Genomic DNA, 27317 nt, shown 5'->3' with positions numbered 1-27317 from the left:
GACAACCATGCAGTTTGGATTACATTTTGAGATGAGTGAAGATGCTTTTGAAAGAAGAGCTTTTCAATAACTCACTTTCAGGAGTTTTCTGTAAATTTAATCTGATTTTACGAAAACTAATACAGTCTACTACTCGCATGCCAACTATTTGCTTTGTTGGAGGGAAACCACTGCAATTACAGCTCTATTTTACAGTTCTGTTTTGATTTGTCCTGACCTTCCATTACTCAGGCAAAAAAAAGAAGTTACCTGCAATGCTCCAGCCAGGCACTATGACTGTATTTCTCATTCCTTTTTTTTTTTTTTTTTTTTTTTTTTGTTAGACTTTGCTACATGGATGACGATGAAGACAAAGTATTTGTCGTAGAAAATATCCTAAATTACAGAGTACTGACTATAAGCTGCTTGCAGATCAAAAAAAAAAAAAATTTTACATTCATGTAATTACTTTTGATTACTTTTACTAAAAATGTGTAACCTGAGCCATACCTGTAATCCATTTGTCGAAGTACTATACAAAAAAATTCAACTCTACTAAAAGAATGTAATCTGTAATTCAAAAGTATTCATGTTGAAAAGCAAACGACTGCTTACATCCGTCTTGAATATTTAACATTTAGTTTGCCAGAAGAGAACGGCGTCATGACTGACTGTCCTTGCTTTATGATGTGTTGCTTGTTATCAAACAGCAATTCAATTAGAAGCCAACATATGTCTTTGTAGTGCTCTGCTGAACTTTACCCTCGATCTTTAAAAATCACATTGTGATCGGCGCGTCCATAACGTTCGTTTCAGATTTAATGCAGATTCTCTCCTGAGATGCTGAATTCACAGGAAAAAGTCACGGTGACCTTGACAAAAAGCATACAGAAGTTGTATTCAATTAAAACCTGAAAAATATCTGAAATAGGAAAAAAAAACTTTATTGAATAGATTTGATTTAAATAAAGCTTTTATACTCCTAGGTGGAAAAAAACAACATTTTTACAACCTTAGAGAATCAGTTTGGAACACATTTTAAAGCTGATGCAACATGCAAACAGTGTGCAGGAGGTATCTGATAGTTATATGCTTTTATAATTTTGAAATGTTTAATTTAACTGCAGGCTTGCTGTATTATAGAAATATGTGGTAATTCGCAAAGCAAGTCTTGGAACATTTTTTAAAAAATTGAGGCAGTGCTGCAGAGATCTGGACTCATCTTTTAAGGCAGAGGGGACTTCTGCTGCATCGCCTTCTGCATTTGAATATAGACATCAAAGAAAAGAAAAAAAACCTTTCAGTAAAGCAGACTGGAAGTAAAAAATCCTAAAACTATTAAAGAATTAGAGAAGCAGTAAATATTCATACGCATTAAAATGGAAAAAATCCTGACCCTGCGTCCCCATTTACCAGAGGATTGTCAAATAAATCCTCCATCTGAGAACTCCAAGACAAATTTTTAAGTCACAAAGAGGAACTCTAAAATAAGCTTTCAGCCAATCAAAGAACAATCTAATTCAGTCCTGTGCAGATCCTGCTTCCTTGATCTTAATTTATAATAGAATGGTGAATGGCGAACACTGGCTTAGGGCATGAGAGGCACACACTATTTATTAATTTTTCATTGCCGTCCTTTTAAAGCATCAAGGACATGTGCCACATCAAATCTCCTCAACCTAAAGCCCCCAGTTTAATAGCTCGCTTGAAACAAAAACGCTGCAGAAAGAATAAAATATTGGAGGGAAACCTGGAATTTCTGAACATTTTCACTTATATTATTCATATCTAATACTTAGTGACGTTAAAGTGATCGGAGTTTTCAGCTTTTGCTCCAGTTGGGGGTTTTGCAAACCTCCATTCTCCAACGAGTTAAACTAATGAAAACACAAAGGTTATTCAACAGGGGAATATTTATATTTTTAAAATGTGTTGAATTAAAGTCAGTTTTGCAAATTGTTCATCTGGGAATTACAGAAAAAAAAATCACTTCTAAAGACAATAACTTCATAATTACTGACCCTAATTAAGATGAAGATGAATTGGTTTAAGTGAGAAAGTTAAACAGCACTTTGAAATTAAAAGAAATTAACAAATTAGGTGTCTTATATCACAAAGAAATGCCAGATTTCTTATTACATTGCACTCCGTCAAAAAAAAAACATTTGTGGTACAATTAAATGCAATTCAATATATACTTGAACTTGTTTGAAAGATATAAAAAGTGGATGTTATTAATCTTGGACATTCTCAAAATAAAAATGCTAAAGTTAAAGATCCTTAAAATGATCAATTCAATAAAACCAAAATATACTGAGTTTCCTGATGTCTCAGAGGTTTGTTCTGCTTTTATTAAAAGATTATGTTTTTTGTGTTATTTTAATGCAAAGTTGAGGTAAATATTGTCAAGTGGAAGATGGCAGAGAACACATTTAATAAAAGCAGGTTTTAGGACGCTTGTAATTTGTCATGATTTATTTGTTTTTAAGTCTCTTAATAACTTGGCAACAGCTCATCTCACTGAACCACTGCATCCTTGTGTTACAGCTCGTATTTATCAGGTCAGCAGATCAGATGCTGTTAAAGGTACCTAAGGTTTTCTGTAAATCCAGAGGTGAGGGAGGTTTTTGCAGTGGCGGTTCCAACACTGTGGAACGGTTTGCCTCTACAAATCAGCCAGGCTCCATCAATAACCATTTTTAAATCTTGTTAGAAAAAACACACACACACATTTCTACACCCTGCTTGCTGTGCAGAACTTTGGTCAAGCTCATTATTTTTAGTGTGCTTTATACACAAATTTGATTTGATCTGTAAATAAACTATGCACTTCATCAATGAATAAAGTGTTATTTCCCCTAGTAAATTATGGCAGTAAATATAAAAATGCTCAGCTGCTGTAATTAATCTAACTGTATGAATGTTTATTTTCATTGGTCGTGGTTCTGATCCCAGTTTGAATCAGTTATAAAATATGACTGTATGGTGGCACAAACAAAACTCTGCAGTCTCGTATTGGCTTGTTCAGATACATTCTATTATTCAATGCTAATGTAAGTGGTTGAAACCTTAAAGTGTCAACATTCTGTCATTGTGTAAAATAATGAACTTATGTTATTGAGCCGTTTTGTGCTTCTTCTCTCCAACATTCACCGTCTCACACATCGCCGGCATCACTCATAAATATCTGGATATGGCAGAAAGTTTTGTTCATTTATGATCTTTTAAGGTGTTATTTTGTTGCTAGCTGTGGTGACCCTTCAGTGCCCTGAACACACCAGCAGGCATAGAGACAAGATGGCGACCTCAGTGGATATTGTTCAGATCAGTGTCCAGACAAGGTATATTGATAATGAAGTGTGTCAGTGGAGTAAATATTGAGAACACCCACCAATTACGTCAACAGATGTATCTAGTTAAGACAGGAAATAACACTAAACGTATTGCATCATTCTAAGCTATGTAACCAAGACCAGAGTGTTAGAACTTTCCCTTTCCCAGCCTGGAACTGGTCATTGTTTGAACATGATCCGATCTTCAAGATAAAAGCCCGGAAAGGAATCATCCACCTGGCGTCTCCATAATCAGAACCAACAAGCAAAGTTTTTAAATTTCTCACAAAACAAAACTTTTTTTTTTTTTTTCTCTGGTACTCCATCCTTCCCTCCAACAGCCAAGAAAACATGCATTTCGTGTCTATTGGTCTCTAAACTGCCCTGAGGTGTTTAATGTGCGTGGTTGGTTCTTAAGTTTGTCTCTGAATCAACATGAGATGCTACTTTCTAGTACTGGATTAGAACAGAAACCCTGGGTCACAGTGATTCTATTACAAAACTGTGGCGTGAATGGAAAGAAGATGTATGATATTATTAGAAATAGGTTTTAAACTGTTGATATGTCAGAGTAACGTACTTCTACTTTACAACTGGCAAAAAGATTTTGAGTATACACCTTTAGCCCTAAAATCACACCCAGTTTTACTCAGAAAACAAGAACATGCCAGTAAATTAGATCTGTTACAGTGCAGCCAGTACTGACCTTTTCTCTCTGGTATAAGGCTTTTTAGACTCTTTGGTCAAATCTGCACACTGACAACAACATACAGAGAGCAGTTGTTTACACAACCCTATTTACCATCGCACAACCTGACATTTCAGAGCCGGCCGGCATCCAAGCAGTCATCTGTCCAGTCGTACAGGTATTGATCATTTCCTGTGGCCTGGAGATTTTCCGCTGCAGTTTCTTCAACAAATGCATCACACGCCCTCTCACGCCAAGTCTCAGCAGCCCCCTGAGCTGCAGAGTCTGTCATTGGACGAGACAAGATAGAAGTCTACTTTCTAAAGCAACGCAGCAGCAGATGCTGACGGGTAGACCTGGACTAGGCCAGTGGTTACGGACTAATGTGAAACCGCTGTAGAGGTCAGCAGACGGGAGCAGGTATCCAGTGTAATGCATTCATTCCAGTCTATCTGGAAGGCTGTAATTACCTGAATGTGTTGCTTACATCTTTCCTACTTTTTGGATGGAGCTTGAAAGAGAAAGCGAGACTAGTGCTGTGGAGCTGAGTCGCACACTTCCACAATGGTCAGAGTGATGAAAGTCAATTCACAGCGTTCTATTCCTGGCTCATTCCTTACTAGCGGAGGAGAAAGTGCCAGAGAGATTTCATGCCTGAGACAGAGGAGTTACACTTGTGTTTTCCCAATGGACCATCAGAACCAACACTTTCCTTCTAGCACATCTGAGAGCCCTCATCGCCGCATGCTGACAGCGTGAAAATGGGAATCTGCCAGGAATATGGGGGGGAGAGGGGTCCTCGACTAGACCACGATTGGCTAACCAGGCTAAATACTGGTTCTTCTATCCTCTCTTTCAATGGGGCCTTCACGAATGAGAGCTCATGGCTTTCAGTACACAGAGTCTATTTGGATTCTCACAAAGGTTAAAAATCCCAGGTCAAACACTTCTTGGGAGCTTTTGAAATGAAAGAAAGTTATTGATAACCAGGACTTGTCGCATCCTTTCAAACGGTCTGCAGAGGTTCTGAAAGAAGGTCTTCATATCTTAGATGAGCGGTCATGATCCAAAATGAGGGAATTTTGTCCTTTTCTATTTACTGAACACAGGGTAGCCATTATTGCTGATTGAAACCTACTATGTGGGCCATCCAAACAGACCACGCTGATAAATCCATTGCTGCCATAGAAATAACCAAGCACAAAAAGACAGTTTCTAAAAGGCTTAAAAATGCCTCAAAGAGCAAGGTATGTATGAGAGCATGGAGGGAGATGGGGCCAGGTCACAGTGCACTGCTTAACCTTGCCTGTGCTTCTCTTAGGTCTTACAGTCTTAATCCTTATAAAGTCCTTGAAAAGGCAATGAAAGAGCAATTTAATCGATGCTACTGAAAGTCACAATTTCACATTTCAAAAGACGTTACTGTGTGAGAAGTTTTTTTTTTTTTTTTTTTCTCCATTTTTCACTGAAATAATTTTTAAAAGACTTTTGCAGACAATTAGAACCATACGATTAAACAGCTACTTAATGTCCATAACTCAACTAAGCTCCCTGGTCAACAAAATTAAATGATAATGTTAAAATAACTTGCTAAATTAATTTTATTTTAAACATAAATTCCACTTTTGCTTAGAATGATGAACAAAAGTAACTCTTCTAGGAAGTTGAAAAAAAATCATGGAAAACTGTTCCCTACAGGGAATTCTGCTTGTGGACATCGCCGCTTGTGGTTGCAGTGAAGTCCTCTACTCTTGGTTTTGATGCTTGAAGGTTCTTTGCTTTAGATTCACAAATGGGTTGATGAAGCAAAGAGTTCACAGCCAGAAGAAAAGTTTCTGAAAGCTTAAACATCTGAGATGGCTTAAGGATGCTAAAAGGGAGACTGTAAATCCCTGTGCAAAAATAAACAGCTTAGCATGGTGCACAAGTATTTAGCCAATGATGCCAATCGCTGTCCGTCAGGGTGTTAAAGTCTTTTTTTCCACTTCAGTGAACCCCATTTAAGTGGCAACTAACACCTGACCCAGACTACATCAGTCAGGAACAATCTACCAGTCAATAAGCATGTTATTTGAGCAGCACTGGAGTTGTGCAATCATTTTCCGCAAACAAGTTTGCAGTTCACGTTTGAAGCACAAATCAGTAAATAAGTAAGTTGGCTGAGAGTTAAACATACTTCAATACGCGTAACCATGTTATGCAATAAAATCAGCTGTGTTGAATTCTCAGGTCATAAACATTTACCATTAAACTCCATGATGAGTAATTGTGGATTATTTCAAATAAAAGGAAATGAAGTGCTCAACCTTCATGATTTGTTGTTTTTTTTTTCCTCTTGCAAACGTTACCTGCAGCGGCAAATGGTTTTATATAAACACAGACCCACCTTGGAACCTCAGAAAGACTTTTTTTGTTTGTTCGTTTTTCTTGTAATATTTCTCTTTTTCTTTTCATCAACTTATTTTATTATCGGTTTTGTACAGCACTTTGGTGCAGTTTTAACCCTGTTTTTAAAGTGCTATATAAATAAATTTGACATTGACATTGAAAGACGAGCGCAATGTTTCGAGCTAGACGCAGGTCTTTATTTAGACGACGCTCATTTTGCTTACAGAATCCAGCAGGACAACTCTTTGCAGATGAAAAGGCAATAATTGATTATGGTTTACGCTTCTGTTTTTGCCAGTACGCTGACAAACAGAAATGATACTAATTCAAATGATACACATATTTCACCATAACCAAGATTTGGTTATTGAGCTCCCTCCTTATCTCCGTCAAACCAGCTGCAGTGAAAACAAATTCAGAAATAAATGTCTCCAATAAATAAATCTAGTGACGTTGGGTGGGACAAAAAAGAAAACGGTACGCTCACTGTGGTTTGGTCCGCAAGTGCATTTTAGTTCAACTTCCAACAAGTCTGTTGTGCTGCATTAAAATAAATTATCAGTAAACACTGAGGTTTATATTAACCTGAACCATCTGAATTATTTCTCCAAGCAGTGGGTGAAAGATCCAGCAGATTTGTGCATTTGTAAAAATCACTGACGTTGTATTATTCACAGGTAAAGAGCTTTTTCAGAGCATTCTATGAAAAACGCTGCAGAAACCAAGTCAAGACAGTATTTTTTTTTCAATTAACACATCAACATGCATCTTTAAACACAAAGCTAAGCAATGACCTTATATGCACAGTTCAGAATATGCTCCCAACCAGCTTCACGACTGAAGATGCTGTGGTGGTTGTGTGTGTGTGTGTGTGTGTGTATGCATGGGTTCATAGGAATGAAGACAGATACAAAGAAATAACAAGATTTGGAAGCCAAATAAATAATAGGCTACTTACCGCAACTTTGCTCCCAGTTATCTGCATGCAGCAATCGGCGGAGAAGGTTAATGTGCAAAAAGACACAAACGGCACAATCGTTAGTAGGCCAGAGAATTATCCATTACAAGTTGAGGCATTAGCGTATCTGTTGTGACAACACAAAAATCCTTCATACATTTATAGCTCACTCGGTTTCACAAAATATTTACAAAAGCAAACAAGATAACTCTCACAGCTATTACTGCATACTGAAGATTATGTCTGTTGTTGGCAGCTGCAGGTCATCTATTGTTAAATTATGGGCCGACTGAGATATAAATTATGAGATGTAAATATCAAGGCAAAATTTCCTGCACTTCTGCAATAATTTGACAATGTGGACAGTAAGACAAGTGAGAGGGTAAATGTCTTTGATTGGTCGATGCAGATTTTGGATTCTTACCCAAACATGAACACTTGCTACTGCGGGTACAGAATGTGAAGAAGGTCCCTTTGGTGTAAAAATCAATCTTCTGCCATTAACAGTGGTCTTCAGATGTCACATTTGTGTGGCAGAACTACCTTGAACCCATGCAGTCAGCACAATTCCCAGGGTTTAACCTTGTTATCTGTCAATAGTGGCAGGTAGCAGAAGCGATTTTCATTACTGCAACTGTGGGACTTGTTTCACAGTGGGAAGGTGTCTGTTAGCAGAGTAAATGTATTCTAATCTGAGGCTGAGCTCCTCTCGCTCTACAACATGCTTCTAGGGAATTGCATTCTGATTGCAAGAAGTTATAGGACACACTGAGCCATTTCCCCCCTTCCTTTCTACGGTTTTTATAGGAGGCAAAGAAAAAAAAAAATCTAACTTTCATTTTCTTTTACCGTCATTCTCAAACTGTCCAGGTCTGCATCCATTTATTGCAATAGTTACCCTTTCCTTCACCCTACTAAATGTTCAGAACAGCCATAGAAGCAGTTTAATGCAACAATTTCTCTATGTTTTTAGCAACTATTGCATGCCTTTAAAATGGTCCAGAATACAACAATTGCTGCAGAACGTACATCTATTTAACTTTAAAACACATTTACAGCAGCTCTACCAAACAGACATCATCTTTAGTGCGCCAGAACACAACACTGGAAGGAGCTTGAAGGTGAGAGGCACCGGTTCAAATTAATGTGTGTTTTGGGAAAAAAAAAAAAAAAAAAGACAAGTCATTGGGTACAGTGGATGTTACAAGGTCTGCACAGCTTGTTATAGTGACAGGTTTTTTGAAATATCACAAATAACAGAACGCCAAAATCATTAAAGAAGTTTTTCCACCTTTCGTCTGAGCTAGCTCTTGAACAGCTCCTTTCCAAAAACTATTTCTTTGAGTTAGAAAAATATTTGAACAATACTGTTGCATAATTCTCAACACACACACACACATATAAATTGTGTTTAAGCACATTTTTACAATTAACCTCTGAGGTATGATTTGATCATTATTGGCACATTTTGCCCACATATTTGCTCCTTTTTATTTACCACAATGCCCTAAATTTGGCCGATATTCTGTGTGCATCTCTCTTCAGATCGCAAAACAGATTCAGGTCTGGGCTGAGAACCAATCTTCTTCTGGTGAAGCTATTCTTTTGAAGAGTATTTCTTTACATTTCCAGCACAAAGCCTGAAGGATTTGTGCCGACTTGAACTGTTGTTTTGACCCCAATTTCGTCCAAAGTTTTCAACCTAATTTTAGTAGTTTCTACATCTCTTTAGACGTTTTCTCTACTTGATGCCAATGATTTGATCCTTCTTAAACAGACTGAGATATGTTCCACAATCACAGGATGTGTCTTTCCACATGGTTGTTTAAGAAATCAGAAGATGCCATTGGGTAATAATTTGCTGCCAATAGGAAGCCACTACAAGCTAATGGTCTAGTTAAATCCAAGTGGTGATTTTTGTGTGTGTGTGTGTGTGTGTGTGTTTTTGGTCAAGATGTGCATTTCACCATTATTTCTTTTTATTGCCATTTCCCCCCAAAAAAAGATTTCAGTGTTTTCAATTTTATAGGCCACTTTCAAGGTGGAAAAAGTTCTGGAACACAAAAACCTGCCATCTTAAACAAGGAAATGTAGGCTTCTAATATCCACAATAGATGATGTACTTAATGACTTGCACGTTTTCCTCTCAAGACATCACTATGTACCACAAATTGTACGAGTACTGTAAATTAATAATCATTAGTGGTCTGGACTTTCTCTGAAAACTGTACGGGCCACTCGGAGAGGAAAGCTGAAAATTGATGGTCACATAAAAAAAAAAAATAAAAAAAAAGTAGTAAGAAAAGAATGCAATAATGAGCAATCCCCATTTACAAGACCTTACATCACATCCTTCCAACATTAAACAAAGCATGTTCATAATTTAACACAAGACTCAAAGTATGTATTAGTAGCATTAGTAAAATTTGTGAAATTAGCATTTTTGATTAAATTTGCACAAATGTAAAGAGAAGGGCTGTAAAAAAAAAAGAAAGGCGGCGAAAAAGAAAAGCAGCAGCTCATGCAAAGCTAATAGTTAAAGACATTTAAACATGACTCATGCAGAAGCAGAGTTGGATTCCATGGTAATCAGTTCATATTTAAATGAGCCAGGTCTTTGCAAAAGTTTTTTTTTTTTTTTTTTTTTTTTTTTTTTCTCAATACTCCATTTGTATTGGGAGTAATTTGCCAGACCCCTGCTGGGGTAAACCTTGTAGAATATGAGTCTGTATTCAATGTTGCATGGCTTGAGAGAGAGAATGGCTTTAAATTTTCTTCAAAATACATATTTTGCAAGAGTAAGAATTGTACTCATTATTTCAGGCAAGCAAAGTTTAAAAGCAAATGTGATGTGTCAGTATGCATCAGTGATGGATAGTCACCTAGGACATTATGAAAATCTTTTGCATATTAAGTTTCCTTTTGCTACAAAGGCAACAATAAACCGAGGAGGTGTTGAGCAGCATAAATCTGGCACCAACAACTAAGTATTGATTTTGCAAATCCTGTAAACTGGCGTCTTACAGATGTTTCACTAGTTTGGGATTCAGATAATTTGGAGACCAAATCAAAACCTCCACTTTGCCATTTTGTTGCTGAAATAGTTTCTGAGCAATTCCAGCAGCAGAAGGGCTCATTATCCTGTTCTCACAAAGCACAGTTTCAGATCAGGTAAATAGTTTACTGCAACATCTAAATCAACAGCAACAACCAAGGTTTTCCAACAAAGCATCAATCAAAGCCTTTCATTGCCACTGCTGGATGGCTCTCTGCTCATTGTGCGTTTTGGTGTTCCTCAGGTAAGAAGTACATGAAAACTTGATACAAAAAAACTGATTTTGGTCTTTAAAATAAATGTTTGTTTGGCTCGTTTCATCTGTACAACTTTTAATTACATCAGCCACTTTAGCTGCTACCAGGCGAGTTTTAAGACTGGCCTTTATTTAAGTCATCAGTGGACCTTCACCAGTTTCCTTTCGTGAGACCACTCTTCGAAGGACCAGAGAACTAGGAAGCTGCCACACTCTACAGAAGCTGCATATTATCTGGAGATTCTTGTAACCCTGCCATCACAATTTCAAATTTGCTTAAATTACATTTGCCTTTTTTTCTCCATAATATACAGGCCAACTACCACACCTCAATGAAATGTCACCTTGGAGTGATCATATTGCTTTGGCTGATTGGTGCATGTGAAAGCTGTTGGGTTTTGGTCAGAAAGCATGTTGGAGAGACCAACATCTGTGGTGCTCCACCAGTATTTAATCATTTAAATCGTGTGCTTTAAATGACCTGAGGATGCTGTCTGCTTAAAGAAACAGAGGAAAATATTTCAAAAATGGTACCACTAACCAAACCCTTAAGTGTGTTGAATTATAATAAATGCAATAAAACAGTAAAGACGTTAAAAAATAAAAGACACAGTAAGCCTTTCAGAAATGACAGACACTGGAGACACCACAGCCAAACTGAAAACCCCACAGCAAGATAGAAAAAAGCCCAGAATGTTAAAAAGCCAAACCACCTATCTAGACTCTGTGCAACATTTTATATTTAGCCCATTACCAGCTACACATAACTAAACTGCTGAAATGCAATTCCTTCTTTCAACTGTTCCAAGTTTCAAACTTTCCAATGGGTCATTAATTCAACAATGCTGATCAGAACTCTCTAAGCCGTGCGATTATGGTTTCTTAGATAAAAGATGGAGATTTGCTTACAATTTAACACAGCCTAAACATTTTTCACAAACAAGTCTAGCAATATGCTACAAGCTGTCACAATTGTTACATTTTCATAGTAACTGCTGCAAACCGTTACAACTGTTGCAAATTGTTCAATAGAAATCCTCAGTCTACTGCTGGATGGTATGATAAAATATTTCAAAAAACTATTTGAAAAGCCCACCTAAACAATCAAATTGATGCAACCTCCGGTGGCGTTAGCAGATATTACACATTGTTGGGGATCTACAGTAGTCCTGTACTGTAACTGCACATTTGCATGAGCCTGCATGAACAGCTATTTCATCCCTGACACCGAGTCCCCCTCCCCTTCTCCTCCATCAGCCCTATTAAATGTGATAGCAGGGTGCAGACAGACATCACATTTTGTCCTCTGTCCTTTCACTACACAGATTATGTTATTCATTTGAATAAAATATCTCTGCTCACAAAGCATAATGGGCCCTGTGAGGAATTCAATCATCTCGGATAATCATCATTATCAATAATGCCAGTTAATTACCATAACAATGAGCAAGGTAATAAATGACGATGTCAAGGCAGAGCTACCAGGTTCAGGAAACAATGAAGAAAGAAAGCACTTCTTCTCTTCAGAAGTGCTATGAATATCACCTCAGTAAGGTTCTCCAAAATCTCTAGGATTACTACCAGATAAAAAAAGATATAAAAATTGCAAATCATACTGTTACTCATCTAAAATATTAAGAAACTGGTGGTAAATATTGAAGCCAGATACTTAAGACAATTTATCCAAGCATGGTATGTGTACAGTGGCAGAAACGGTGAGTAAATGGCAAAAAAAAAAAAAAAAAAAAAGTTTTAGCTGCATTCCTATACCATATCTGTTGGTGTTAACTTGAGAAATTGTGATTGTTTACTTCATCTCCATCACTCCATGGTCAAAGTTTTGTTAGACTTCAAGTCTATACGTTTGCTCTAACAAGCACTACTTAAAATGAAAAGAATGGGAGCAAATAAAATCGAGAGTGACGCAATCTGTTAATTTTGTCTGCACTGCTAACAAGACGGTCAAAGAATGGGCCCATGCAAGCTTAAGGCGTCTTCAAAGTGGTCTGTGTTTGAACAAAGACCTGACCCCAGTCAGCTTTCCGTCACAAAGCACTTTAGAAAAGCATGACACCCACATGTTTACTTCCTGTCAGACTACTGGAATGCAGTGTGTGCGTGAAAGGGGTTTATGCTATCGTTTCGGTGCCAGCAAACACGAGTTGCGTCACGTTATTTTAAAGACGACATTTAGGTGTTTTAGAAATCCAAAGGACACAGACTTCCATTTTCTGCTCTTGCCAGATCCAACCATGTGGTGTTTTGAGCAGCAGAAATCCTAATCAGGTCTGCCTTGTTGTCTCCAAAAGCAACAAATGTTTTCAGTGGGCGACAGATTGCAATTTTATATTATTCTTCAACTGTTACCCTCGAGTCTTTAAGAGAAATAAATCCTTTCATAAGACTCTCTGAAATGCACTAAACATTTTTTTTTAAACAAGCAGGGTTTTTTTTTTTTTTTAAGTTAAAAACACTTATAAAGTTCAATACTTAATATCTGAACTTTTTACAATTTATTGTGAACAATATCTTACAACTCTGAGTTTATTTATACTTTAAGTAATAACGTAGCTGGTCAAAGGTTAGACACCACCACCACCACCAATGGACAAAAGAAAAGTAAGACTGGACAAACATGAATCATCCACCAATCACCAACTAGGTAAGCAGCTCCAAGTTACAGGTGCATCTCAATTAATATGAATAGTATCAGAAAATGTGTTTATTACAGGAATTTATATATATATTTAAAAAACTCAGACAATTAGGTTACATGATACCTACTGAATGGATATCTAATACAGACATGTCAGCCTAAAAAGTATATTCATGTACTGTATGGTTTATGCAATCAGTTCTCTTTGCATGAATTACTCCATAAATGCTGCATGGTTAGTTTTGCTTAGCTATTAAAAAAAAAACAAAAAAAAAACCCCAGTTTGCTTTAATAGCGCTTTGCTAAACAGTCTGCTGTAAGCCGCAGTTAACCTTGTTCCACCTTTTCCTTCCACTCAATTTTCCAGTTGTAGCAAGCCTGTTTGGACACCAGTATCTGGTGCATCAAGGTGTTATTTTGAGTATTATTTTAATCTTAATTCAGCATCACAAGTAGTTTTTTTCACATGAGCACCCAGCTACATTAATTTCTGACAAGCTAGATTTTTGGGCTTTTATGAGCTATACCCTTAAACCAGCAAAAATAACAAATACGCCATTAAAATAAATCACTTGGTGTGAAATAAACCTATGAGTTTCACTTTTTTAATCACATGATGGAAATTAAATCAAGTTTTCAATAACATTATTGAGATGTTCCTGTAGATCCAAGGAGCAAACAAGAAAGAAAAAAAAAAAAATCAAAGACAAGTCGATCAAAACTGCAATCAAAGAGGTGGGCCTCAAGCATGAAGCGTGAGGAAAGGTGGTGGAGTGGTGAGTGTGCAATAAGGGATGACAAAGCAGAGTATGAAACGGAGCATCAGGTTATTTGACCTCGTTTTCACAAATGAAACACACTTTTGAAACACTTATTTATTGTGACACTTACAGATTTGGCAGTGGCCGAGATGTACTGGACCACCATCTCACGCTTGATGGCCAGTTCCTTCCCACGCAGAGGGGCTTTACGATCCTCATTGAGGTTCATGTCCTCCTATTAAGAAAAAAAAAAAAAAAAAAAGAACAGAGAAGTGAAGCTGATTAAACTCTCCAAACTTTTTCAAGGTTGCATTTAAAGGGAACTAACCCCAAAGGGGAAAAAAAAAAAAAAAAAAAAAAAAACATGTTCCGTCGATTGTAGCATTTGCTAGAATTTTTTTTTATTTTTTTATTGCAGAACATTAATTAGCCCGGCAAAGAAAAAAACATGAAGAAATTATATGCAGCTGTAGTTGATCCCAATAAACACATAACCAAAAAGAAAAAAAAAAAAAATTAAATTTCTGCATTTGAAAACCTTAAACTCTGTGAACTGGATCGTTTACAGTATAATGGGTCCATCAGGAAGTAGAAACCTTTCAGGCGCAGAAACAATTATTTTTCCATTTCCACTAGTACTCCTTTATATCAGATCTTGTCCCATGCTTAAATTAATTCCCTACCATGTTTCTTTGTTGAAGTCGCAGGCTGTGGCAGCAGAGTATAATGGCAGGAATAATTAGTCCTTGAAATAAAAGTAGAAAAAGGCAGCAGCAATATAAAAAAAGGAAAGAAAAAAAAAAAAAAAACGCACACTGCAACCCAACTCTGAACAGAAGAACAAAATCAAACAACATGGCTTCTATTGAGGCCATGCAATCACAGCTGATAGGCTGGATAGGCAGTATCTACGTGTTATTGGGAGTATTATCTTCATGCTACTTTAATTCGGCATCACAAAGAGTTCTTTCATGTGAGAGACATCAGAGGATAGAGTGAAGGCCGGACAGAGCACTAAAAGCTAGGGAATGACATGATGATTAGAATGGAGGAGAATGTTTATCAGAAGCACTCTCTCACAAAGAGATGGCTAGAATGAACAGAGAGGAGAAAAACATCCTCCAGTGGGGATTCCACAAAGATGTGGAGGCATGCTGCCCTCTAGTGGGAAGAAAGGAAAAGATCTTTAACCATCACAGCTCTGATTTCACACCGATTTCTCTACATCTGATCAAATGTCTAATTCACCTTGTAAATTAGGTGCATCATCAAATAAGAGCAGTGTATTATACATTGGCTTTATTATCTTACCACAAGTAATCAGATTGAAGTTGTTCAGCCTTATTTGTCTGCGAGACATGGGCAGGAATCCCAACCACGGGCACTGTGACCTAAATTCCTTTAACTACATCTCCTCCAGTAAATACCCTCTGAGCTAAAAAGAAAACCATTAACATCTCTTGTGGAACTGGAAGAGGGGGAGGAAAAAAAAAATGCAGCTGAAACTTTTTCATCACCCAGGGAAACCAGCAGGTTTTTTAATTAATCTTTGAACCATGCTAATTTATCTGCTTAATTGGCATTCAATAAAGGAGGCAGAATGTGGCGGGGTGAGTACATTGCAGGCACACAGAGGGGGGGCGGCGGGTTGCATGAGTAGTGAGCCTGCGGGACGTTTGTCAAGGGGCAAACTGGAGGAATGAGCCCTCCATGTTCAGCCTGCAAAATGATTAATGCTCTTTTATTAATTATACCCTCATAGGCAACATAAGAAGAGTCTCGATATATCAGGACTATTCTGCTGGTGTAACTGAAATGCCGTGATTTGAGCTTCTAGCGGTGCCAGTAGACTAGACGAGAACTCCAGCTCGCCATCTTAACGCCAGTCTGACAAACTCCGGGAAGAATTTATTAATACTGATCAGGGTGATGTGCTCATACCAAACATAATTATACTGGTGTATTCAGGAAATCCTCCTTCACCACAGTGCTGTGACAAAGTATTTTCCCCCTTAAAGGTTTCTCTAGTTTTCACCTGTTAAATCACACTTAAATGTATCAGATCAAACAAAAGGCATCTTTTAAATTATGTAATCTTTTAAAGGAAGATAGCTAACCAAATGACTGTCTGAACATATAATTGCTCTCTCTTCTCAAATTATGAATTACCTGTGCATGCCAATGTTGTTTCTTTGGTTACACTTCCCTTACCAGGTCAGATAACTGCCAGAAATCACTTCAGTAGAACCGTTCTGACGACATAAAGTAAGCAACGCATCATATCCCAATATAAAGAAATTCAAGGCAAAGAAATTCACTCTCATCTATTAGTCCGGAAATGTTTATAAACATATTTTAACCACAGTGAAAGAAAGTCTCCGCAAATGGAGAGTTTCAAGGGGAAAATAGATCAATAGAACACAAAGGCCCATGTTTCTGTGTTTCTGGGTGAATGGTGTGCTTCCCTCTGCATATGGTGCAAAACTAAAAGCCTTTTGAAAAAAAAATTATTTTTGTATTTACTCAGGTTATCCTTGTCTGGTATTGCAATGGGTTTGATAATATGAAATATTTCAGTTAGACAAAAAAAAAAAAAAAAAGAAAGCAGAAGAAATGTGTAGGGGGCAAAACGTTTCGACAGTGCTCTCCATCCAAGTAAAGAAATGTTTAAATTAGAAAAACAAAGCCATTATGTGTTTGACTAAATTCCTTAGTCCTCAATCACTGTAACCTAAGTAAGCAGGTGTTTCCCCCTCACCAAACCATATTCCCCAACCAAGCAATAAGTTAAAATGGCTGCACTCTGGGCATGGCAGATCTTCACTGGGGATGAGGCTTAGCAGCTGTCTGATTATTTGGATCAGAGGTTTCAGGCAGCCATCAACTTTAACAGATTAAGACTTTGCAACAAATTTTAGCTTATAAACCAACTTTGTTCCTCTATTTTTCTAAGTTGCACAACATTTTTTATGGAGAACTTTATCCTGAAGTTAAACTGCTAGGATGGAGTTTCATCTTGGACTATATTGCATCAAACCAGACAAAGAGTTTCAAGTTTGACTTGGACTCTAAAGACTTGAGGTATTGGCCTCACTCTCATGTAAGTCAATATTTACTATTTAAAGATGTGACTATTAATCTCTTCTATTCTTCTCTTACCCCAATTCCCATCATAGCCTTCTATTGCATCTCAAGTGAACAAAGAAGCATCATCAGAGATCCTTCCTCCCAGCAGCTGTCGGACTCTATAACCATCAGTGCTGCCAACAAACTCAGAAAGTGTTTACATCCCTGCTCTTCTTTGCAGTTTTCCTGGTGTCAAATAACACTTCTACTGGTATTTGCACATCAATGTTTGCAGTTTTCTTTTCATATATTGCAAATAGTCTGTTTTTAAATACACGTTTTGTATTTTATATATATATAGTTGTGCTACTCTCCTTTGGATCAGGGTATGCAATGTTTAATAACTGCACTGTATGTTATGATGCAATTCTTCCCTTATGGTACAGTATAATATTCTTAATTTTGTTATTTGCATTTATCCATGAGGACAGTAAGGTCTGTAGATTCACAGTTACTTTTTGCAGTTGTTACAGGTGAATTTCCCCAATGTGGGACAATAAAGTGAATTTCTATTCTATTCTAAAAGGAATGCAGTGGACTATTGGATTTCAGTTACGTTCATATAGAGATGAATCACAACACACCTTCACAAAGCACTTTGCAAAATGCCATATTCTTTACAGAAGTATACAGTTAATTTGGTCAGATCATATAGACAGATTTGATTACATACATTTCATAATAAAAAAAAAGGCTACTAACAGCTTTGCTGTGTGTGTTGTATAAATGGCATCACCTCTGTCTTCTAAAAATCAACTATGTTTTAATGAATTTGTATAATTTCAGTACAAATAAAGTTAACATACACTAACATCTTATAGTCTGACCTTCAATCTTTCTGGTTCCTTCAAAATAAAACAAATTTTTATTTTGAAGGAACTAAAATAAATTGGCTAAACATTAACCTGTTTAGCCTATTTTAAATGTCTTATTTGAACATGAATGCCTACCAATATGTTTTATGTGATAATATTTCTTACCGATTTTCAAATGTATCGATTTATTGCATGTTAAATTCAAACTAGTAAAAAGAAATATAAATGTGCCAATTGTCCATGTATGAAATTATGCTTCAGGAAAAGGATTTTAATTCATAACCTACGACGGTTTGGTGTTTAAAGCAAAATAGATGGCATGCATCCAATGTGAAAAAGTATATTTCAGCACTTAAGACTTTACTTGGACTTGTGTGAACAACTCTGAATAAAATCCCTAAAAGAAATCGTCAAATAAGTTTGGCAAAATCGCTTGGCTTATAACTTGTTGGGGTTTTGAATTAGACTTGATAATTAACGTACACCCTCAAATGCACCCGAGGCTTGAAAATCTATGAAGAGACTGCCCTAGAGAGAAATGTGGATCTGAGAAAAGTAAGTAGTAAAAAAAAAAAAATGTTTTGCTTCAACTGTGACAAATCAATTATTTTGTCCACTACCCTCAAGTTTGATCCATGAGAGGCATAAGGGCATATGCCGTAATTCTCCTGTGGGCTGGTTTTAATGTCTTGGTGCAGAGTGGAAGTGCTGTGGGATCACAAAGGAACTTATTACCCAGAGTGTTCATCCTAACAATGACACACATCTTGAAACAAGCCACAGTAGCACTGCAGTCCTACATTGTCACTGTGCTTCCATAAGTATCCCAACATGTTTTCACAAATTCTTGAAATGAATTGCATTAGAAAAGTATTTGTTCTCGCATTCAAAACAACAAACTTAAATGAGTTGTGCTGTAGTTTTATGTGACCGATCAAATCAAAGTAGCATAATTGTGAAGTGGAAAGACACTGAGACTGAACCTTCGAAGGCCCGAGTCTACTCAATCAGCATAGACTCAGTTATCCATTGACCATGAAGACTGGAAGTGAGCGACTGTGAAATCTGACGGTCTGATCTTTACATTTATTTCTGACCTTAACTCAGTGCATGCCCCGTCACCAAGCAACCATGACGGCACTAAGCATAAACTGCACAAAGTGGAGTTTGAAGGTGAGTTTTTTTTTTTTTTTTTAATCATAAATAATTTAATGAATTATATACATTTTCTCATAACTATATAAAAATGTTAATGCAATTGACAAAAGTCTACCTACCAACACAACTTCACCATTGTTTCACGAACAAAAATCTCCTTTAGCAGCACACCCTGCCCACCGACTCTGGGGATAGGGTGGACTACTATGAATACACCAAACCCGTCCTGCAAATCCTGGAAAAAGGAGGACGCAATTTGCAGCAGCCTTCGAATTCGGACAGCCTTTGTCGCTGTGTGGTGACATAATCGGCCTTCAAATGCTGCCTTCAAAGGACGCAGCTCCTGAATTTGAACACACACTTTCTGTACCTCTAAAAAAAAAAAAAAAAAATCATAAAATCCGAATAACACAGCCTTCATTGACTGACAAAATGCTAAAAAGTTTAAGGGGTACAAAACATTTTGAAATTAAATAAGATTAAGAGCACATTTCATCCCTTTATGAAGGATTTAATTACAAACACACACAAGAAGAAGAATTTGAAGGAAAACGACTGAATCGGGATTAGCTGTAGTTACAGGTCCCCTACAAAACACTACATTTTATATAATGATGAAACTGCACATATTATATTGTTTCAATCATAGAGAAGTGTCACACATCGTGCATTTGTGGTTTAGAGAAAAGCTTTACCCTCACTAGGAGCTGATTGGAGCTACGCCGTTCCTAAGATGAATATCTTTGATTGAAGCCCACTTCTTCCACACAGTTTCCTCCTCAGTGCGATAAAAATACTGGACATTTTTAACAGCTGATTTACTGCTGTGCATTGTGATGAGAGGCTCAGAATTCAAGCTGTGCATATCTAGCTAAATCCTGTGACAAATTGCATAACTACGCACTGCGCAATTACCGAGACAGCACATTGAAAGTTATTTGGATGCAATTTAAATCTCTGCACTTTTATGAATGCAGTCCTGCTCTCAATGATTAACTTCAAAAACTCTATAAAGTATTCATTTGCATTTCTTTACCACTGACTGAGAATTTATTCCTATATTTTGTCAGTTTTGCTTTGATGGCTGTTCAGTAATGGCTTATGGGCTATTCCAGCATAGATATACACACCACAGAGGAGGGAAAAAAAAAAAAAAAACATTTTATTTTATCATGGTCATTAATGCACAGCTGGAGGTTTCGCTAATATGGCAAGGGTCAGCCCTTCAATTGCAGACAGCAAGGCTAAAACATGCGAGAACAATCAACAGTGAAATGTGGGTAAAGTTAATAAAAAGTGTGTGAAACATAAAAGGAAAACTGTGAAAATATTTGAGATGACAAATGCATACCAAAGTTGGTGATTATTAGCATAAAATATAGAAAAATCTACCCACCAGCTATTTTCTGGGTACAACATCAAAGCAGGAGAGTTTTCAGTTTATAGGTGGAAGCAGGATTGGAATTGACGGTACATAAGTAAATAAACCCCCTCCCCCCCCTCCCTTTTTCGATTGCATTACCGTAATTATAACTCCCAACCCCAAGTGTCAAGACCTGTCAAATGTCAGACCAGCAAACATGCCTTTTGTGTCATCTGTCACTGAGCAAATTGAAGCCTGGGTGTAATGTCACGCTGCTGTGAGCACAAACATAGTAATTGAGAGGTGAAGTGAGTGACAGGGATGAGCGCCCGGGCAAGAAAACAGTGAACACAGGCCTGATGAAAACTCTGAGCTCTGATCGCATTTCTCAGGCCCTGGCGATGGAGAGCATTGTACGAGAAATACGGAAAAGGTAAGCACAACACACACACACACAGAGCAAGTCACTCAGATGCATTATAGACAATAGAGCACACAACCTATGAAATAAAGGTAGAGTAATTCAGCTTCTCACTTCAAAGAGATGGGGTGAAAGCTTTTCACATTTCAGTCCTGCAGCACACAAGGCCAGAAATGCACAAAAGTGACATCTGACCCCAGGGACGAGGGAGAAGTAAGTCTGATATTTAGCATTTTAAATCTGCCCAAATGAAAACCAGATTTAAAATGACTTATACTAAATCTGTCAACAAATGGCATAAAAACAAACAAACAAAAAAAAAAGTCATGTTAAATCCAAATCCTTGTGCCAAAGCTCCTTTTGTTCCCAAGAACAATGGTAACACAAACATGACGGTGTCAAATGATTGCATTTGGTGCTGTGAGTCATTACTGCTGTAAGAAAATATGGGCCCTGCACGCAGTCTATTTGAAACTCTCAATGCAGAATGAGATTAGCAATCGCTTGCAGTCTTTGGAGAGTTGTTTTACTGCAGTGCTCATGCAAATATGCAACTGAGTTCGTAAAGCTCTGCAGTTGTCTTAGGCTGCATATCATAACTTGTTGACTGTGTTCCAAAGTTCCTCTGGATATTCACATATGAATGTGAGCGCCTTTCAAAAGGTATTTTAAGAAAAATGAGGTGGAATTGTTCCAGTTGTTTCTCTGATTTAAACCCACTTCAGTTTATTAAGAAATAGTTACAAAAACTCAATCTTACACCTTACAAGTGCCTATTGTAATAACTCAAACATCAAATGTACCTAAATGTGAATTAATATGTACAGTGTGGGTTTTTTGCTCTGCTGCAGAAGTTAGCATCTACAGACTTCATCTCCTTTCTCAAAAGTATAGCCAATCAGTAGAAAGAAAAATAAATGGCACATCTGGACCGACTACTTTGCAAACACCAGCCAATAACGTGTCATGTAGAAATCCTAAGCTTAATTTTCTGTCAAATAATTTAAATATGCTCTACAAAAAAAATAGCAAATAATTTGGATTCAAGTTAAACACAAATATAATGGTTCACTGTAACTCAAACTCAATCAATAAGGAAGGAGAGCATCGAATTTAGGGGCATCAAAGTTAATGCATGCCATCCATTTTGATTATTTTCTATTTGTCACAAAAGTGGAAAAACTATGCATCATTTTCCTGAGGTCCCATTTCTGGTTTGCCTATCACATAAAAAAAAATACTTCCAATAAAATACACTGAAGTTTGTTTCTGCAACTCAACAAAATGTGAAAAAGTTCAAGGGGTTGTAACACTTTAGCAAGGCAATGCATGTCAGACAACCCAAACGATAAAACCTGACTCAATTTTGGGGACATTACTGGTTGGAGTTCAAGCACTGAGACGAGGAAGCACAAAAGAGACGATGGTGAAAGCCTGAGGACAAGAGCTGACAGTAGCAACACTCAGGCTTCTACAGCTATGAAGAAAGAAGAGAATGTGGATGGCAGTCTGAATGACACACTCTGGAGGCAGCATTGTAGGGGCTGCACAATGGCAGACAAGTGAATGGATAGCTTCATGATACATAAAAGCACAGAAGATCCTCTTTTTATGCTGGGCACAGACAGACAGAACAACTGGATCAAATGTAGAAGTGAGCAGGTGATTGTATTACAATCAGATAAAGAGCATGTCAGTGATGCATCATTAAACACCCAACAAAACACTGGTATGACTATTTTGAAATGTGCATCAGTAGCAACCCTAGAATTGTCTTCAGTGCATTAAAAATGCATCTGGACGTTACAAAAGCATGTTTGCTTCCATTCATGATTTAATAACTAAAAGAAAAAAAAAACTACTTTAAAAGCGCTGAAGTGGTTTGGGTTTAAAACAACCCAACAAAGTATAACAAACTGTTTATAAAAGGATTACAGTTCAAGGTGGAAGTACAGAAACTGGACTTTCTGTACTTCCAGAAACTGTCAAGCAAAAGTCTACCCCGTGAAGGACAACCATGCATTGTGGGAATAGAAGCAACTGATTACGTGATGGTCAAAGGTTAAAACATGACTCAGTCCAATTGTACTTTGTATTAAAGAAAGTGTACAAGCTGTAAAAGGAGTCACTGGTGTCATTTCATTTTTTTTGGACCAAGGACGTTGCGACGCCGAAAGAGAAACAGAAAGTCTTTGCCTTTTGACAACAAGTTGTCAAAATGATTGCAATTTGTAGCTGTACTAAAAAGAAAAAAAGAAATCCATTTTTATGAAGCGTTATTCAGGTTCCTGGAAGCATTCAGAGGTTAGGTGTTGTTAAGCAGCGTCAGGTTGGTTTGGTGTAAATGTAGACACTGCTTAGGTGCACATGTTCTATGTGATGAATTTTTAAAAGTAATTTTGAATAAGGAGAAAACGGGTCTCATCAAGCGGCCCCAGCAAGGATTGCCGACTGATAAGATCAAGAAGTATAAAGGCTCCACATAACCAATTCAGATAAATGTAGCATATGTTCTATGAGTTTTGTGGTAGCTTTAACATATTATACTGCAAAATACTTCTGTGGTGAGAAATAAAAGCCTAAACCAGACATTTCTTGACCCCGGTCTAGCTAAATAAAACTTTAGAGCCACAAATATTACATGAACTTTTGAAATTAGTGTTTCACAGACGGCATCAATAATTATTGACTTGTTTTTTTTGTTGTTGTCGTTTTAAATATCTGAGTCATTGCCAAACTGGAGGCTTGACTTTTCCTGTTTTATCCACAAGGTTCACTCCACATTGTTTATTTTTAAGCAGTTATGTGACACACTGGCAAAACCTTAACCTGCTACTGATCAAGTTACTCACCAGATTGTTGGTGGTAACCTTAGAGTGAGTGAGTTGCTAGGTAACCAAAGTGTGGGTTAGTTGATGCCACCCACCTTGCTTAGCTGGCTGTGAGGGGTTGAGTGGCTAAAGGCTTTAATCTGCCTACATCCCCCACAATACTGTGCCTTTCTGGATCAGAGTTCAGTTACTGATTAATTGTCGATCTCTTACATATAACAACAATAATTTCTAATAAATATTAACTATGGACATTTTGCTTTAAATGAATGAAAATGATACAAGACGGCAGAGAAGGGGAAAGTCATTTCAGTGTTCTGGGGAATGTGTAAAAATACAAAGACACTTGTCAGAGGCTCTCAAAAACAGAGGAAAGCAAGGGCTTGACTTCACTATTTAGGGAAAAATGTTCAGAAAAGAGTTTCTAAAGGGAAAAAGATCATTTCAGACCATGTGACTGTCTTGCCCGATTTAACATCAATCCATCCACTATCTTCCACTCAATCCGGGGTTAAGTTGTGGGGTCAGCTCCAGACTTCCACAAGTCACAAATTAATAGTCATTTAACTCCTTGATGACACATGCATCAATCTCTGTTTTGGACAGCAAAAAAGAATGGAAAATACAATACAGCTTTCTGAAAAACAGAACAGAGTTACTGTTCTGTCCCGCCTCCTGAGGAATCTCCTGCCTTTTGATGTTTGGGTGAAGGGGTTGGAAAAAAACAAAAAAAACAACACGGACTGCCAGCATTGCATGAATCTGTCTTGGCCTGTGCCATTTACCACACCGAGGACTACTGGGAAAACAGCCTGAGGGCGTACAACACCAACAGACTCCAGAAATTGATTAAGCCGGCTCAGACCTGGGTGGAGGCGAACCATCTGTATGCAGTGAAGGATATTTTCAAAACTTCTCTCTCCATCACTGACGATGTCTCCTGCCCACTAAATAGCATCATGGCATGCCTGGAAACTCACACTGACTAATTTCCCAAACTGGAAACCATACAGGAAAAATGGAATTAGTTAGTTAATCTGTGTTCATGTGTTTAACCACATTTATCTCAACTTGCATCACACTTTGATTTATATTTTTTAATGAACTTTTCAATCATCTGAGCTTTAGCCTTTGGGTAATATATGCACTCTTAAACGTTATGGTAAATTTAACCTGCAAGCAGATTTAGTAGTGTGACATTTTTTTTTTTTTTTTTTAAGGCCAACATTTTTACAGAAAAATAAAGTCTTAATATATGTAAAATGTTATCAGAATATGCTTAATTTGCCAAGTTTATGTGCATAAATAAGGAATTTGACTTTAAATAGACATCTAATATAATATATATACAAACTTTGAGGAGCATAAAAATAATACAACACTATGTATATATAATAATATATGCACTGCTAATTTTTATGCTAAAATATAGTGCAAATATGCATATCTTGTTTTACACACAGTAGCTAACTGCCCTGGCTGTACGGTGTTCATTGTGTCAATTGGATTAACAGCCTGAGGGAAGAAACTGTCTCTGTGGCAGCTGGTTTTTGGATATTTGGGGTCTGCAGTGGTATCATCTGCTGGTTAGGCAAGACATAAATTATTACTCATGCATTAACCAGGCTACTGCATTCATCTTAGTTTGATAGTAAATAGAAAGCACAAACATCAACAACTTTTACTCACATGCATAATAAGAAATCACAAAACTCAGGCAGTTATGCTGACCTGAGTCTTGCATGGTTATTTTGTTATTGAGCGAATAAAAAAAATAAAAAAAAATTCTATTTTGAAAAAAAATATATACATATTTTTGTGGTTTACATGAGCTTTTAACAAGACAATTTTGGCCGTCGTGGCAAAAAGTTTGGGCAGCTGCTTTAAGGTCAAGGATTATAATCAAGATCTGAAAGTTTTCTGATCCTCTGTAATATTGATTTTACATTAAATGGGTTAGGGTTGACTATGTAAATCCACTATTTTCAGAAATACACAATGATACTTTTCAGCATCAGTTTAACCTTGATCGATCATTAGGGAGACCTCTAGGCCATATTTTCACTTTTGCCTCTAAGCAGTCGGAAAAAGCTATGCCAACTCAAAAAGGTCAATCATGTTCATATTAAAACTGTTTTACACACCAAATGTCCTCTGCAGTAAAACAAGGAACCATGAATACTAAGACACTAATACATCTTTTCAAAATGAGCTTCTACATATTGTTTGTATGAAGCATTCTAAATTGGATTCTATTATTGAGTGAACTTAGGTTAAACGAAGGAGAAGAAAGAAAACAAAGCTTACCATCATCTTCTCAAAGAGGTCAACTATTTCTTTTTCCGAGAGGTTCATGGATCTCTCGTCAAAGAAAGGCTGCGGCTGAGGGAGTTCGGCTTGGGTAGAGATGGGATCAGTCGGGTGCTGAATAAAAGGCTTCTCCTTCTTTGTGCCAGTTTTCCTGAAACTTGTTATACGATCACGCTGAAAGAAAACCACATTTGAGAAATGAAAATATTTTAACAACAGTCTGTGTAATGGGAGAAAAAAATGGTCTAGGCCGCCTGGAATAAAAGCTTTGTGTGCTTTAGCAAGTTGGAAAATGTCCTGCTCGCAGGACTTGGTTGTGCACAATTTACTGTAAACATAAAACACCCCTATTGTCAGGACAGCTAAAAGATGCAGTGGCAAAATGAAAGGAAAATCAAAAACTTTAAAACCCGACATAAAACTGTCCAATTTGTAATTCTTAACATTGAAAAGAAATGCAAAGCAATTTTCAAATATCACCAAATATAATAAGACTCCATTAAACATCTTAGGACTTTACTTACCGTCACATTTGTTATAATTACCTGTTTTGCACTGATGCTATTTTAATAAGTCAAGGACAAAATATCAAATACAATTTGTGTGCGATTAAAAACATTCCTTATTGAATTCATCAGTTGATTAAATTAATAAATCTGGGAAAGTTTAGCTCCGAGTAGAAAACATACATGGGACGCATGCAGGGAGGATGATCGTTAGGTTTACTTAGTAACGGGTAAGTAGGGGTAGGGGCTGTCATGCAAATGAGATGAGAATCAAGTATGACTCAATGGATCAAATGTACTGCATGTTGATAGTATTTGTTAAACACTGACGGATAATAAATCAGTTAAATTCTAGCGACGTCACAGTAAGAAATCAAGGAGGTTGTTGACTATAGTCAGTTTCCTCACTGGTAAACATTTAAACGTGAGCCTCAATGTGTGTCACTATGCTGCCAAGTTTCGTCTTGTTGTTACAGGTTTTCTCCAGTGAGCTTTTTTTTTTTTTTCACCTCCTCTTCACTGAGTATGGTGGGAGATAAACATTATTTTTCGAGCTCAGATTATATGAAATATTTTATTTATTAATTGTGGTAATGACAATTCAAAATACTAGTCTGCAACCCCCTTTTTTCAAACTCCTGAGTGAGCGGTAAATGTTTGATTGAAGTTAGATTTGCACATTCAGTTTTAAAGCCATCTTTAGGTTCTTTTTTT

General features: G+C 37.0%; 1 protein-coding gene across 2 annotated transcripts; it reads right to left on the bottom strand.

Moving 5' to 3' along the window:
* Nucleotides 1-278: 278 nt before the first annotated feature.
* On the bottom strand, nt 279-27239 carry LOC106941183 (uncharacterized). 2 transcript variants are annotated; one of them, XM_015024125.1, is made up of 4 exons: nt 26095-27239; nt 14204-14308; nt 7346-7366; nt 279-851 (listed from the first exon to the last, which is right to left on the bottom strand). In XM_015024125.1, the coding sequence occupies exons 1-4, from the start codon at nt 26602-26604 to the stop codon at nt 798-800; spliced, it is 690 nt and encodes a 229-aa protein (XP_014879611.1). In that variant the 5' UTR covers nt 26605-27239; the 3' UTR covers nt 279-797. The 2 variants fall into 2 exon arrangements, with proteins under 2 accessions (XP_014879611.1, XP_014879612.1); XM_015024126.1 differs by lacking the exon at nt 279-851 and adding an exon at nt 962-1237 and having other exon boundaries at nt 26095-27235.
* Nucleotides 27240-27317: the final 78 nt, after the last annotated feature.

This window comes from Poecilia latipinna, unplaced genomic scaffold (assembly GCF_001443285.1).
Source record: "Poecilia latipinna isolate Pla-1442-1.1 unplaced genomic scaffold, P_latipinna-1.0 Scaffold3534, whole genome shotgun sequence".
In the NCBI taxonomy this organism is placed as follows: domain Eukaryota; kingdom Metazoa; phylum Chordata; class Actinopteri; order Cyprinodontiformes; family Poeciliidae; genus Poecilia; species Poecilia latipinna.
The sequence above is the reverse complement of the archived record's forward strand: the minus strand, read 5'-3'. Positions and strand labels throughout refer to the sequence as shown.

What these genes read in the sequence shown, in the direction of transcription:
- LOC106941183 (XM_015024125.1), bottom strand. Translation starts at nt 26,604, where the DNA reads ATGTTTAATGGAGTCTTATTATATTTGGTGATATTTGAAAATTGCTTT. An exon ending in TCTCGGCCACTGCCAAATCT is followed by an intron (nt 7,367 to 14,203) that starts GTAAGTGTCACA and finishes TGCTGCATGCAG; the next exon opens with ATAACTGGGAGCAAAGTTGC. An exon ending in TAACTGGGAGCAAAGTTGCG is followed by an intron (nt 852 to 7,345) that starts GTAAGTAGCCTA and finishes CTTTTTGTCAAG; the next exon opens with GTCACCGTGACTTTTTCCTG.